Below are 14,067 nucleotides of genomic sequence, written 5' to 3'. Positions count from 1 at the left end.
TGAAACTCTTGACCTCATGTACTAGGATTGTCTTCCCAAAAAAAAGGGTACTAGGATTGCTACCAAGTTGCCCCAATTTTCGATTGAAATGGTGCAAATGAAAGCACAGTTCTCTCAACAGATGTACACGAAGAAATGTACCAAAGTGTCAGTCTATTGTGCCTGTCTCAATATCTACAACAACAACAACACTATCTTCTCCTTTTTCTATTTTCCTCCTGTTCATAAACACATATTTTCCTAAATCATTACTTCACTAAAACCTATGCTAACCAGCGATCACCAAAGAATATAGAAAATTTGAATAACTAATGAAAGAATAGAGCCCTCTCTCACTACTCTAGCACTACAAAAATGATAAATCTATTTCCTATATAAACTGTATCTTCTCCCTACCTCATTCACATTCCAAACCACAAACCTCTAGAACTGGGCCATCAAACTTGGTGGCGAACGGACTTACACGGACCCACAAAAGAGACAATATGGATGCTAGTAGCACTGACAAAACAACAACAATGGTCGGCACCCTGCTCTGCTTGCCAATCACGCCCTTGAGGAACGGGTGGAGATGGAGGATAACCCAGAAGGAGAAGAACAGCTTGCCAATCAGTGGCCCCCAGGCTTCGTATCCATCCGTTATTGCCTTGGATACACCGGCCAAGACTCCGACAACGTTTAGCAAGAGCAATGTCATCGGAGGGACCAATAGCCAGGTCCACTTGAACTCATACAGCTCTGAGAACTCATCCGTGTCGCCTCCCTTCAGAGTCACCCTGAACTTAGTGTTCACACCACCAAGAACCTTAAGAAGCCCTTGGCACAGTGCAAAGAGGTGTGATGAGACACCGCCAATAACCCAAAATTGTTCATTTCTCCACCAATCATCGATTCTGACTCCTCCCCACTGCATCTCAAGGATGCTGGTAGCTGCTATGGAGACAAATAGAGCTATGAACAATATGCTCGAATAGATATTCATCTGTAGAAGGAAAGGAAAAATAGATATCATCATCTATAAATCTATCAACAAAACCTACAAGCAGAGTAGCATAGAGTGATATTATTGTTTCGTGCAGTACCTCAGGCACCATAAACTTCCCAGATAACAGGCAAAATGCTGGCAGGGCACAGTAAATTAGCAGCGGAATTGATGTCCACGGATAGATGACAGAATTGATATATGACAATCTCTCCAATGGTTTCAGACCACATCGGTACCCATACCATATTGGGCAGTGCTTGCTAAGAAAGATCTCCACAGAGCCAAGTGCCCATCTTAAAACTTGATGGAGACGATCAGTGAGATTGATAGGAGCGGATCCCTTGAATGCTGGTCTCTTGGGCATGCAGTAAACAGATCGCCAACCATGGCAGTGCATCTTGAAGCCCGTGAGGATATCCTCAGTGACAGATCCATAAATCCAACCAACCTAGATATTTACATTGAGTTAGTTAAAAGGATTCTTGGATGCTAGTTTGCAATTTTTCTTTCATTTCAAGGGCACAAACACAATTTCAAGAGTCTGATCTGGAAACTACACTGAAAAAGGAAAAACAAAGACAGGATGGGGCAAAGTTACCTCTTTCCCCCATTGTGTCTTATTCTCGTACCCGCAACTTAGCACATGGATGCAATCATCAAGGCTTTTGAGCATGTCAAAGCGACAACCTTCACCACTATCTTGCAATGTAGAAGCCAAAAATGAATCTGACTGCCCAAATCTCTTCTCAAACTTTTCTTGAGCAACAGGGGGTGCTGTTTCTCTTCCTATTTATTTTAACATATGTGGATCAGGCTCCATAAGTACTTTGGAGAACATAAAAAGAGGAATAAGAGCAACAGAACCAAACTCACCAACCACTTCAAGAGCATGAACTTGCTTGGATGCATCCTTGCATTTCACTTTCTTTTGGTGTTCTTGCTTCTTCTTAGCTTTGGAACATTTTCTTTTCGATCCACAACACAAGCAGCATGACTTCGGCCAGCAGTTACATGTCTTGCTAGGAGGTTTTGTTGCAGTTGGGGCATCATATCCATACAAAGCATGCCTTCTGAAAACACAACCAGTCCCAACATATATTGGTCCTTGGATCCCATCAAGACCTTTCATGTTAATCTGTACAGAAAAGTAGATAATGCAGAAATATGTTCAGAATACTGTCTTCTAAGTCTTTCGGATAAGTTAGAATCAATTCATGCCATACATACATCAAAAAATACAACATTGTGGTTTGAATATCTATCGTGTTGATCAATGCCATCAAATCTCTGCGGAAATTGAACATAACAAATCTTCTCTCCCAATACTGGATCCATCAGAAAACACATTGCCTCCCGTAATGCTTTGCTATTGTTGATATAGTGGTCACAATCCACATTCAGGACAAAAGGTGCGTTGGAGAGAATTGCTGAAGTTCGCAGCTAAAAAAAAATAGATTGTTACTTGGAGAAAGTGACTGATGTAACAGCTTCATATGAGTGGTCTTGCTCAAAGAAAAGACATGGATAGAACACTATAGATTACCAATGCATTCAAGGCACCAGCCTTTTTATGATGATCATAACCAGGCCTTTTCTCTCGTGAAACATAGACCAACCAAGGCAGCTTATTTCCAGCATCATCCATGACACAATCATGGCCAGTGATGACCTGGTGACATCACAAGATATGTAAGAAGCCCAATTCAAAATTACAAAACAAAACAGCATGAATCACATTTCACAGATTACTTTTTCTATGAAAATTCAAGGCTTAACAGAGTTTAACAAAGAAAAAGCATAACAAAGTGCATCAAGCAATAAAAAAAAAGTAAAATCTGGCTTTTAGAGATAAATAAAGCACCCAACCTGGACCATCCCGGCATGGTCTCGAACATTATTTCCGTGCCATGGAGCTCCTTCTGGTAGGGACCATCCTCCCTCGGGAACTTTGCGTGAATTAGCAACTACTCCGTTTATACGAATCTTAAATTCTTCATATTCTCTCTGTATGAAAACCAAAATGCAGGTTAAAAAATAGTCTAATTAGTTGCAAACACATATCAACAAGTATAATGTGAGCTGAGATCAGAATGCAAAAACAATCTTGGAAGCAGGCACTTAGGCATGCAAGCATGCTTGTACAAATATTGCATCATTGTCAGCAGCAGAACAGAGAATGTGAAAGTAAAATGGCATCATTTAATGTTCTTATTCTTGCAAATCTCACCCCCACCTCATTACTAGCATACAGTCATACATATGTTGTGCATGATATTAAGTATAGCAAAGGTCTAGTGAGTCATGAACAAACAAAAAGCCTATTAAACAAAGCCCAATAGTCTTACATCCCTAGTCTGTCATATGAACTAACCTTCATTGCACGTCGTTCTCGAACAAACTCTGGGTGAACCTTTTCTCTTAGATAGTCAATTTTCTGAGCAAAATACCATTCAGGAGCCCGAGGCTCGATTTTGTGCTTCTTACAGAAGGGAACCCATTTTCGTGCAAATAGACATGTTTCTGTAAGTGCTTCAAAAGTAAGCATTGCAGCACCATCATCCGACACATAGCAGCAAACTTTATCAACAGGATAATCCACAGCCAGTATGGACAAAACTGTGTTTGCAGTAATTAAAGGAGGTTCCTTCATTGGATCAACTGTACTGACAAATACATCGATTGGAGCCAGTTCTGGTGGTTTTCCTTCCTTCTCGTATCTAAGGGGACAAACTTTCACAAATTATTCAAAAATGTAATTGATTCTATGCCTATATTTAGTTTAGATAGATAATTTACCTTAATGATAATCGATCCAAATATGTTTCTCTCTGGATTGGGTGCCACTTGGGAAATTGGTCTAAAATCCATGAAAAAGCGAACCAAATTTCACAAATAACTGAAGTCAACCACAACCAGTGAGCATCAGGTACAGGATTCAGAATCCGATAGTGGAAAAATAAGGCAAGAATGGCTAGCCGCAAACTGATTACAATCCTGTAAGGGTTTATTTTGCTAGATGGAATAGGTAACTTCCTTGATAGTTGCTGCTTGCTTTCAGCACACCTAGAATGTATTAGACACTTGTGAGTGAGAACGCAAGTACTTGCTTTATACAAACCAAAATATGCAGGATAGAAGAAAACATTTCAAAAGTCAATATTTCTATTGATTCCAGAAGGTCTGGCAAAAGGCACAAACAATTAGTTATGGCCTAATTCTAAAATTTTCTCTAGGTGAAAGCATGATGACTACCAATTGTTTTTTTCGTGAACGTGCTTGATTGCAAGTGTTTCATTAAGAGGGTAACTACCAATATTGACAAGATATAACTATGCTTACTTCAGGTAGGCAAATTATGCCCTTACAATGTCCAAAGCAGAGAACTTCTTGAGAAAACTAGCACAACATTTTTTGCACAATCAATTGCACAAGGCATTCTTTTGCATTTGCTGAGACTACTGATACAATATAATGAGCTCACCTGGGAATATCGCGATCACTGTCAAAATCATTCAAATCAGATCCTTCACCATCAGATGAGACCTTTTGCATTTTATGCTGTTGTTTTCTTTTCCACTCAACTCTGTTCTTCCAGGCAACCGATCCATAGCCATACAATGCTAGGTCTCTATTGGGATTTATTGGTCTCGTTTGCACTAAACCAACAGCAAAACCAAATGGTAAGCTACCAATGCACTAGCACAAGAAAAATAAATTAAGACCATCTGAAAGGGAAACTTACAGGGATTATATCGCATAATTTCTCCAGTGTTAGGGTGAACAACAAGAGCATGATGATTTGTTGGAGTTCCAACATGCTGTAAAAGCAAACATGTGAGCTTATCACCAGTACCACTAGAATGAGTGGCAGATAGATTGGGATTTCAATGTTCATTACCTCTTCATAGAAATGGACACTTGTTCCACTGTTCGTGATACTGACACTATCAATGTCCCATGAGTTGATGGAGCTTTCTGCCACAGAGACACGGTATGGATGCACTATATTTGATCTTCCAGCTATACTGGAAGCAAACTCACTCTCAATGTCATCAGAACCTTCTTCTTCCTCATCCCCATGGACTCGAGGACTACCTAACAGATGAAATACTCTTTAATTCCTCATTTTGGATATATTACAAAGCTGACAAACTCACACAAGCTCAAGGAGCAAAAGTCATACCTTTGTGGCGTTTGTACCGGGTCTTGCAGCGAGGGCATACTTGTGTGCCCTCCTGACGCTCGTACTCATAACAAGTGCGGCAAACAGGGAAAGCACAATCATTACATGCGACGAAATACTCATTTTCTTCCTGGAGTATGTCAATGTCATCTCCGCATATCTGACAAATATAGTCTGGACAGCCCTGTGAAGACCCTTGCTGCAATGTGAACCCAACACAAATTTTTTTTGAAAGGAAGAACCCAACACAAATAGAAGTAACAGTGAGAACTCATCATGAGTTTGATAACAAAATCACAGTTAACCATATGCAACTAAGCAATAGCCTACACACTAACATGCCCAAGTAACAAAAGTGATATTAAAGCAACATAAAATGCAGTGAAAACAACCCTGATGTTCCATTTCTTTCACCCCGAGTGTTTCCTCCAACTATAGTACAATGCTTTGCCATTTCTTTCACTCCCTAACATTTCTTCCAACAATAGTACAAACAACTAAACCCTCCAAACCAAAACATCACCAAAATTCACCGTCCAGAGAGGAAATAGTATGCCAAATCTAACATCAAAACAAGATGAGCTTAGTTTATGTTTTTTTTTCCGTGTAAAAGTAATGGAAAATCAGCATTCGAAATTGGCACCATCCCACAATCCGTTTAGGCTGGAAAGAAGCCAAAATGGGGGAAAATATAAGTTGACCGGCTCGACGTCCGGCGGCTTTACCTTGGAGAAGTCGTCGACGTTGAGGACGACGAACTCGCGCCGGGAGCCCGCGACGAGGAAGCCGAGCCCTCCAGCGTCCATCCGTCCGATGCGCCTCCGCCTCTACGCCGCGGTCCACTGCGCAACCAACCGAGCTCTCCCCCATCTTCGCGCCAACCCCAAGTTAGAACCCCTCCCCCGTGAATCCCGCGCCGCCGCACGCGCATCACAGGGTACACTCCACCTCTCCTTCCCGGAAAAAAATTGCATGAGCGACGGGGGCATCCAGCCGGCCATGCGCAGTGGATGGTTGACACGTGTAGATGAAAAAATTTGTGCGGCCACGGGAGGGGTGGTTGACGTATGGTCAATGAAGCCTCTATATAAAAAAAACACAACCACCGACATAATGGAGCTAGCCGTGCATCTACGTAACCGCTCGATTTTCATGGTTGCCACGTGTCAACCATCCACTATAGGGGCGCATGATCAGCTAAATACGCTCATTGCTCATGCAATTTTCTCCCGCATTTAGCCGGCCATGCGCTCCTACGGTGGATGGTTGACACGTGGCGATCATAAAAATCGAGCGATCGCACAAGTCCACGGCTGGTTCTATTACGTCGGTGGTTCTATCTTTTTATCTGGAAACTTTATTGACCATACGTCAACCACCTTTCCCATGGTCATATAATTTTTTCATCTCCACGTGTCAACAATCCCCTAGGTCTGTAGGGGCGCATGGCCGGCTGAATGCGCCCGTCGCTCATGTAATTTTTTGGAGCTAGCCGTGCACCTGCGTGACCACTCGGTTGACACGTGTCAATCATCCACCATATGGGCGCATGGTCGGTTAAATATTAGCCGGTCATGCGCCCCTATGGTGGCACGTGGTGACCATGAAAATCGAGCGGTCGCACAGGTCCACGGCTGGCTCTATTATGTCGGTGGTTCTATCTTTGACCATACGTCAACCACCCTTCTCGTGGTCATACACTTTTTTTCATCTCCATGTGTCAACCATCCACTGTAGGGCGCATGGCCGGCTGAATGCGTCTGTCGCTCATGCAATTTTTTTCCTAAATGCGTCCTGGGCTCATGCAATTTTTTCCTAAATGCGCCCGTGGCTCATGCAATTTTCTTCCTTCCCTCCTTCTCACTCTCGCTCCTCCGAGAAAATGGTTATTATAGGACTTCAGTCGTTGTGGCTTCTCTCAAATAGGACTCTAAACATTTGTTTCTCCCAAATAGGACTCTAAACATTGTTTGGAAGCTCTAATGATATTTAAAACAATTAACTATTTTTTCTCATCTCCTAACTACATGTATTTTTGTATATGACCTTATTGCCCATGTGTGACCGTAGAGCAACGATTCATCTGCCTCGTACGAATCTCCCTCGTACGTAAGTCACCGCGGCCAGACTTGCGCCGCTGGCCTTCTTCCTCCCCTCGGCCATGGATGACGATCCTCTGCCTTCCTCCCCTCGGCCATGGATGGTGACGGACTTGCTTCCTCTGGAATGCCTTTCTGATCGTCTTTATATTATAGGCAGCAGCGGCAAGCTAGGGCCCGGAGACGTCCAGTCTGGGATGTGTGCCCATGTTTACTCATTGGAGGCTGATTCATGGAGCCACCTCTCTGATTGAGGATATCCAATGGGAGCGCCAAGTGCCCCTGCAGAGAATGCGCTCGTGACTTTCAGTTTCCTTAGGTATGGTTTGGCATTCTAGAGGAAGCAGGTCTGTCGTCGTCCATGGCCAAGGGGAGGAAGAAGGCTGGCGACGCGAGTCTGGCCGCGGTGACTTACGTGTGAGAGATCCGTAGGAGGCAAATGAATCATTGCTCTACAGTCACATACCAGGACAATAAGATTATATACGAAAATACATGTATTTAGGAGATGAGAAAAAATAGTTAATTATATTGTTTAAAGTCCTATTTAAGAAAAACTGTAAAGATCTATAATGACCATTTTCTCCACTCCTCCTGTTACGACCTCCGCGTCCATCTGCACCTCCGCCACCCGTCTCCCCCGCGTCCGCCTCCGCCTCCGCCTCCGCCACCATCGCGCGGTCATCGGACTCTCGGTGCCTCTCGGCAGCCTGATAAATGGAAGGACACGCTGTCGTTTCGGACTGATAACCAGACACAATACGCCAATGCGGCAACCATGGAGGTCCCCCAGGCTTGGCCGTGGGCCGCCTCTACAACTCTCCCTCCCTCTCTCTCGAGACAAGCGGATCTGCGACAAAGGGGAGACCCTCGGTCGGCACATCGGCAAAGAGACACTCGGGGGGGTGGAGTGGGCCGTGGGAGGGTGGCGAGGAGGGGGACGACGGCGCCATTGCGACGCAGCGAGGAGATGAGACATGCCACAGGTGAGACCCAAGCTCTGGCCATCTCTTCATTTCTCTGCTTGGAATCTGTTCCCACGGGGAATCAGCTCATGGGCACTTCGTACATCGGGACGACCAAGTTCCTGTGCTAGAAATCTGTTCGGATTTGTCAAATCCGTGATCATTTCAAGGAGCAACTTCTGCATTCTTAATCGGGGGAAAAAAAACTGCTGCATTCTTATGATTTGGATTGAGTCACGAACTAATGTTACAACGATCATCAGGGGGGAAAATAATTTTGTTCCGGGAGTGGTTGCATTCTAGCCAAGGCATTTACAAATCAAACCAAATCGAATACCACATAGTTAATACTATGATATTATAACAAATTGATTGTTGTTAGCTTCTCATCTATTCAGTTCTACCACTTTACACTACATTCGTAGTCTAATCTAGCATTCTAGCAAAGCTCTTTCAAGCATCTTTCCTGTGGATCGATCAACTCAATCAGGCCTTGTCAGAAGTTTGTACTTTCACTACTAATGGCATCATCAGGCGAGCCTCTGTTCCATTTCCATGCCAAGATAAAGAGCCAAAAACATAACCTCGAGGAGGCACATCCACATGTAAGCTAACTGTGAACGTCCTCTTTTCACCGTAGTTCTCGAAATTTATAACTTCTGGTGTCACTCTCACGCTGATGCCTCGCGGCGCTGATACCACGGCATGGTAAGTGCTCCTCGGATTACCCACATTAGTCATAGTTCGCATGACCGAATAGCTCTGCTTCAGATATGGAATGGTGATTGATGGGTAGTTCAGAGCAGTGGCAGAAGAGGAGGCTCTGTGGGTGCAGCTACTGTTGTCTCCAGTAATTAGATGCAAGGAGTGATCATCGTGGGTTGTAGCACATAAGAATGACTTGTAGTCTTCAGGTTGTGCATCAAAGATAATCCCTGGGTTGAGAGCTTTGATGGGATCCACAAAACCTGAGCCAAAGTCAAATGGCGTTGCCGCAATCCTCCCATTAGGGTCCCTTGCGATGGTTTTCCTTTTACTGTTCAGTACAGTTGCTGCAAATAAGATTCATGAGATTGGTTGCAACACTAGTTTATCTTCTGAGTTTCAGGTTATCCACTAATACCTACCTGTTGTCACGATTGCTGATTTGATGGCTGAAGGAGACCATGATGGATATACGCTTTTCACAAGAGCTGCGATTCCTGTAACATGTGGACATGCCATGGAAGTACCAGACAGAATGTTGAAGTGCATATCATTCTTAGCAGGAGACCATGCCGCCAAGATGTTCAGCCCAGGAGCAGCGACGTCTGGCTACAAAAATGCACACATGGAGAAGAAACTTAGGAGGATGTCAATCAATTTATCACCTATATAAGTCTTTCTTTACCATCAGTTTAGTGATGGTTACCTTCAGAATCTCAGGTGTCAATGAGCTTGGACCTCTTGAAGAGAATGCTGCTACCCGTGGGGCATCTCGCAACCCTAAGATCGTCTTTGCTGGCAAGATCATTGTACTGGCATGCCTGTAGAATTGACTTTAGATAAAAGATTGGCATGCCAATAAAATGATATTCCTATAGTAAGTTTAGACAACCTTGTACTTTTGACATAAGAAATGATTTTGTCACCCATGGTTTTCCCAACAGTGACTCCAGGAACAGCAAAATGATTAGCAACATGATCCTCCATCTCATCAATGAGAATCATCCCAACTGCACCAGCTTCCTTTACAATCATACTTGTTGATAACCGTGATTCAGAGGAGCCTTCATTGCGGCGGCAAATAAGAATCTTTCCCTTGGCCTTGGTACTATTTAAAGAGCTATCCAGACACAAGCTAACAGCAAGTCCACAAGAAATTCAGTTGGTTGATAATTGAAATCATGATTGACTTTAGAGATAGTTGTTTGTTTACCTGGATTGATAAGGGGTAAAATAGCCTGCATTGACTTCTGAAGCTGAAATAGTTCTAACGGAAGTTTTCATGTGGTATGTACTCAAACTCTCACCCTTCATGAAAGGCACATTGTTCAAAAGTATTCTTAAGACTGCATAAGTATAAAGACTGAATATGTCATTTTTAAGAATGAAAATTACCATTAAGAAGCTACCATTTGCCAGTCTGATATATGAAGAAAATGATCTATCAGTTGTTCCTGCAGCTACAGTGAGCATCCATGGCGCAAGGTTAGTTGCTGAGCCTTGTCTCCCAGCATTTCCTGCTGAAGAAACGACCAGTATTCCATTGATTGTCGCATGGAATGACCCGATGGATATGGCATCGCTGAGATAGTCACCCTGAGGATAGTCTGGACCTAGAGACACAGATATAATGTCGACACCATCTCTGATGGCATCATCAAATGCTGCGAGAATGTCAACATCATAACAGCCAGAATCCCAGCAGGCCTTATAGGCTGCAATCCTTGCCATGGGAGCTCCTCCCCGACCTCCTCCAGTGCCCAAACCTCCGTAGTTCATGTTTCTGACAAATCTTCCAGCTGCTATTGAGGCAGTATGGCTGCCATGCCCTGAGCTATCTCTTGGGGATATGAACTTAATGGCATTTTTACTCGAACCACTCTCTTCCGTTTGGTATCCATTGAGGTAATATCTACCTCCTATTATCTTCCTATTGTATTTGGGTAAATGGGTGACTTTACAAAATCAATACTGGATACTGTGGGTTAATTTTTGAAGCATGTACCTGTTACAGGTGAAATTTGATGGTGAATTTGCCTCTCCACTTTGGCATTGTCCTCTCCATCTTTTAGGAACCGGAGGCATCCCATGATCACTGAAACTAGGGGATTCTGGCCAAATTCCTGTGAAGGTAAACAGTTAATTACAATTTCATGATTTTGATGAGCAAGTTTCTATCAATCTGATGCCATCCTTTTCGTTTCTAAGTTTATGGCCAAGCAATCATTTGATGCGTAAGTTAAACATGACAACACAAACATCATGTGGAAGGAAAAGGTGCATACTGCCAGTTGCAACGCTGGCAGTTTGTAAGCTAGAATACAACTGGAATTTTTTATGGAAAGAACATAGCAAATGTTCACACTGACTGAAAAATGTCGGTACCTCGCGATGTAACAAACACTCCTTTCTGCTTAATGAAAAACGTGCATTGCACGATCGCCAAAAAAAATGTCGGTACAATTTGAACTGAGTATGCTATTGCAATTCTACTCACCTGTGTCAATGAATCCAACAATGATGTTCTCCTGGTTGTTGGTGGACAATCCAGGGACCTCACCCTCTGCATTGGTGGACAAGCCCATGAAATCCCAAGAATGGGTAGTGCACAATCTCCTCTTTGTGTTTGGGAACACTGAGACGACACCAGGCATCTCTGATGAAGAAATGCACATCAGAATTAGGCTTTTCGCATCACTGCCATCACAGGTGGACTCATTTCATGGCTTGCCTTTTGTTCATTGTGCTACATACATACAACATACTCTAGAAACCATGTGTTGTGAAATTACCGGCTAATTCCATGGCTTGCCTTTTGTTCAGTTTGGCGGCGAATCCTTGGAAACCGCTGCTGTAAGTGTAGACGTGTGATGCCTGCGCCTTCTCGGAGCTGTGAAGAGGAAGAAGCATCCACTCAAGATACTGTGTGTAACAGCACTGGAAGCTAGAGGGGGTATGGACAGCTAAGGAATGAAAACGAATTTGTTATGGACCTTCCATCGTGAACAGCAGTCAGCATCTGGTGGTGAAGCCTCAAGATGTCGTCATGCTGACGATCACTCTCGCCCTGCTGCGGCCCTTTGCCCATGTAAACCACATACACCTGAAGTTGGCATCCATTTGGAAAGGGTTACAGCACTGGAAGACCTCAAGAAAGAAGTGGCGGCTCATGAAGCGCAGAAGAGTTAACTACAGTGGAGATAATCCAACAAAGTAGCAGTGGTGTGCACTGGAGCTGGTAGAGTACTGATTGTACCGAAACAAACCTGGGAACAAGAGCAGCAGCGAAGGTCGCCTAGTAGCACGAGGGATAGCGTGAGGAAGAACATGGCTCTGCCTGGAGAAGAAGCCATGACAGACAGGCAGCCACACACAGGGATGCACAGCGCAGCGCAGATACAAAGGGAAGGACTGCGGTTTGGAGGGCAAGTGTGTATGAGACCAGTTGTATGAAAGCAGGCAAAGCAGCTGCTTCCTGAAACTTCTGCTAAGTTACTGGTGGATGCGTGGGAAAATAAAGCCTGTACTGGAATCCCGGAGGAATGGAATTGGGTGGCCGTTAACTGCACTTTTCCTCGTCCGTGCCACTAGCAATCGCAGGCAAGATGGCAACAAGAGTTCATAAATAATGCAGACAAAGATGTCCAAAGCGTCATGATGCGGTATGGGAACCAAGAAAGCTCAGCTAGTGATCTAGACTGAGAGCATGACAAATAGGGTATCCAATCTCGGAGATACAAAGAACATGTAGAATGGCTGCTTTCGTGAATAATAATACCTGTAGATATGAAGTATAATAGGCATAGTTCGGCTAGGCGGCGAGTAGGCGGCGAGTAGTCGCGACTAGGCGCTGGGCGAAGCCCGTCGCCTCGACTAGGTGGGTAGTCGCCCATCTCGACGATAGGCGGAACTAAGGGGCGCAAAAGCGGCGCGAGGCGGGCGTGGAAGCGGTACAGAGGCGCGCGAGATGGGCATGGAAGCGGCGCGGAAGCGGATGTGGACGCGCGCGCCCACGGAAATTTGCCGCAGCGGGCCAGGGCGCGAAGGTTTCCGCGCAGAGGCGGACGCCGCGGGCATGCGCGCGCAGATGGAATCAGGCGCGAGGTCTTCCCCGCCGGCGCACCCCTCCCCGTCCCATGGTCAATCCCCTTCCCCTCCTCCGCCAGCAGCTGCTCTCCCCGGCTCCTCTCCCCTCCCATGTTCTTCACCCCTCCCTCTCAGGCTGCTCCCCTGTCCCGTGTCCCCTCCCATGCTCCCGCCTCCTCTCTGATTGAGTGTCTGTGATTGCATGTCTAATTGATTGCCAAAACGCCTAGGAAAACGCCTAGGAGTGCCTAGGCGCGAGTACTCCCGACTAGGCGCTAGGCAATGGGTCAGCGTCTAGATTCCGCCTAGCGCCTAGCTAAACCTTGATAATAGGAATATTATTAGGTGTGCCACCTGCCACTGTGTGTCTATATACAGAGGAAACAAAGTGATACAAGTTGTTTCTTTCTGTCAGAGCTGGATCTGTTTTCCCCTCCTCTTTTGCAAGAGGAATTAAGTTACTGTTAGGTGTTCTATTTTATCCTGTGTACACATCTTGTCAAATGATAACATCTACTGTACAATAATACAATCTACATGCTGAGGGTCATGGTTCCTTTCCGGAAAGGCAGTGCTGAGGGTAATGTCAAGTGATATATCATTCTGAGGAACACTGTGCAGCATCAATCCAGGAGGCACGGTTCCTTTTCGGAAAGGCATGGATGCCTCGACCGGCCGTTACCCATGTCCACCGAGCTGCCTTGTTCTGCATCTTTATTTGATTTGACGAGGCAACACCATGCCAAGCAATTAGTACAAAACTGCTGCCCCAGTGTACTCACCGCTCTTTGCTGTGGGATTAGCGTAGCCACGCACTTCGTTAATCGTCTTGGATCGCACTTGTGGCGGCCGCGAAAGTAACACACGCGGTGCCCATTTCGTTTTTACCTTTGATGTAACGGCAACTTTACTCCAGACCAGATTGTTTATCCAATTAACCATCTCTTACTTACTCGTAGTCGTAGCTCTCTGCAAAGTGCACAGGAGATATCCTCTATTTACTAAAATAATATCCACTTCTGTTATAAAAAAAGGTCGAAAGTA

General features: G+C 44.7%; 2 protein-coding genes and 1 long non-coding RNA gene across 9 annotated transcripts; 1 reads left to right on the top strand and 2 right to left on the bottom strand.

Annotated features, from left to right (window-relative positions):
- Positions 28 to 6,128, bottom strand: LOC8083471 (cellulose synthase A catalytic subunit 5 [UDP-forming]). 5 transcript variants are annotated; one of them, XR_002448928.1, is made up of 14 exons: positions 5,894 to 6,128; positions 5,169 to 5,367; positions 4,884 to 5,080; positions 4,728 to 4,803; positions 4,467 to 4,641; positions 3,782 to 4,048; positions 3,357 to 3,702; positions 2,852 to 2,989; positions 2,529 to 2,654; positions 2,213 to 2,425; positions 1,859 to 2,120; positions 1,615 to 1,771; positions 1,083 to 1,433; positions 28 to 982 (listed from the first exon to the last, which is right to left on the bottom strand). XR_002448928.1 is itself a non-coding variant. In XM_021450576.1 (14 exons), the coding sequence occupies exons 1-14, from the start codon at positions 5,972 to 5,974 to the stop codon at positions 790 to 792; spliced, it is 2,763 nt and encodes a 920-aa protein (XP_021306251.1). In that variant the 5' UTR covers positions 5,975 to 6,127; the 3' UTR covers positions 28 to 789. The 5 variants fall into 5 exon arrangements, 4 of the variants coding, with proteins under 4 accessions (XP_021306251.1, XP_021306252.1, XP_021306249.1 ...); XM_021450576.1 differs by having other exon boundaries at positions 28 to 933; positions 1,584 to 1,771; positions 5,894 to 6,127; XM_021450577.1 differs by having other exon boundaries at positions 28 to 930; positions 1,584 to 1,771; positions 5,894 to 6,127.
- On the top strand, positions 7,867 to 12,734 carry LOC110431436. Of its 3 annotated transcripts, XR_002448927.1 has the most exons (4): positions 10,705 to 10,842; positions 10,952 to 11,068; positions 11,489 to 11,646; positions 11,761 to 12,734. It is a non-coding gene; the product is annotated as an uncharacterized LOC110431436 (long non-coding RNA). The 3 variants fall into 3 exon arrangements; XR_002448926.1 differs by lacking the exon at positions 10,705 to 10,842 and adding an exon at positions 7,867 to 8,253 and having other exon boundaries at positions 11,489 to 12,734; XR_002448925.1 differs by having other exon boundaries at positions 11,489 to 12,734.
- On the bottom strand, positions 8,429 to 12,339 carry LOC8067671 (subtilisin-like protease SBT3.9). Its single transcript, XM_021450573.1, has 11 exons — positions 12,204 to 12,339; positions 11,931 to 12,040; positions 11,730 to 11,827; positions 11,435 to 11,593; positions 10,943 to 11,060; positions 10,333 to 10,867; positions 10,151 to 10,245; positions 9,830 to 10,072; positions 9,644 to 9,758; positions 9,360 to 9,546; positions 8,429 to 9,284 (listed from the first exon to the last, which is right to left on the bottom strand). The coding sequence occupies exons 1-11, from the start codon at positions 12,288 to 12,290 to the stop codon at positions 8,719 to 8,721; spliced, it is 2,313 nt and encodes a 770-aa protein (XP_021306248.1). The 5' UTR covers positions 12,291 to 12,339; the 3' UTR covers positions 8,429 to 8,718.

This window comes from Sorghum bicolor, chromosome 10 (assembly GCF_000003195.3).
Source record: "Sorghum bicolor cultivar BTx623 chromosome 10, Sorghum_bicolor_NCBIv3, whole genome shotgun sequence".
Taxonomy (NCBI): Eukaryota; Viridiplantae; Streptophyta; class Magnoliopsida; order Poales; family Poaceae; genus Sorghum; species Sorghum bicolor.
This window is presented reverse-complemented; position numbering and strand designations above follow the sequence as displayed.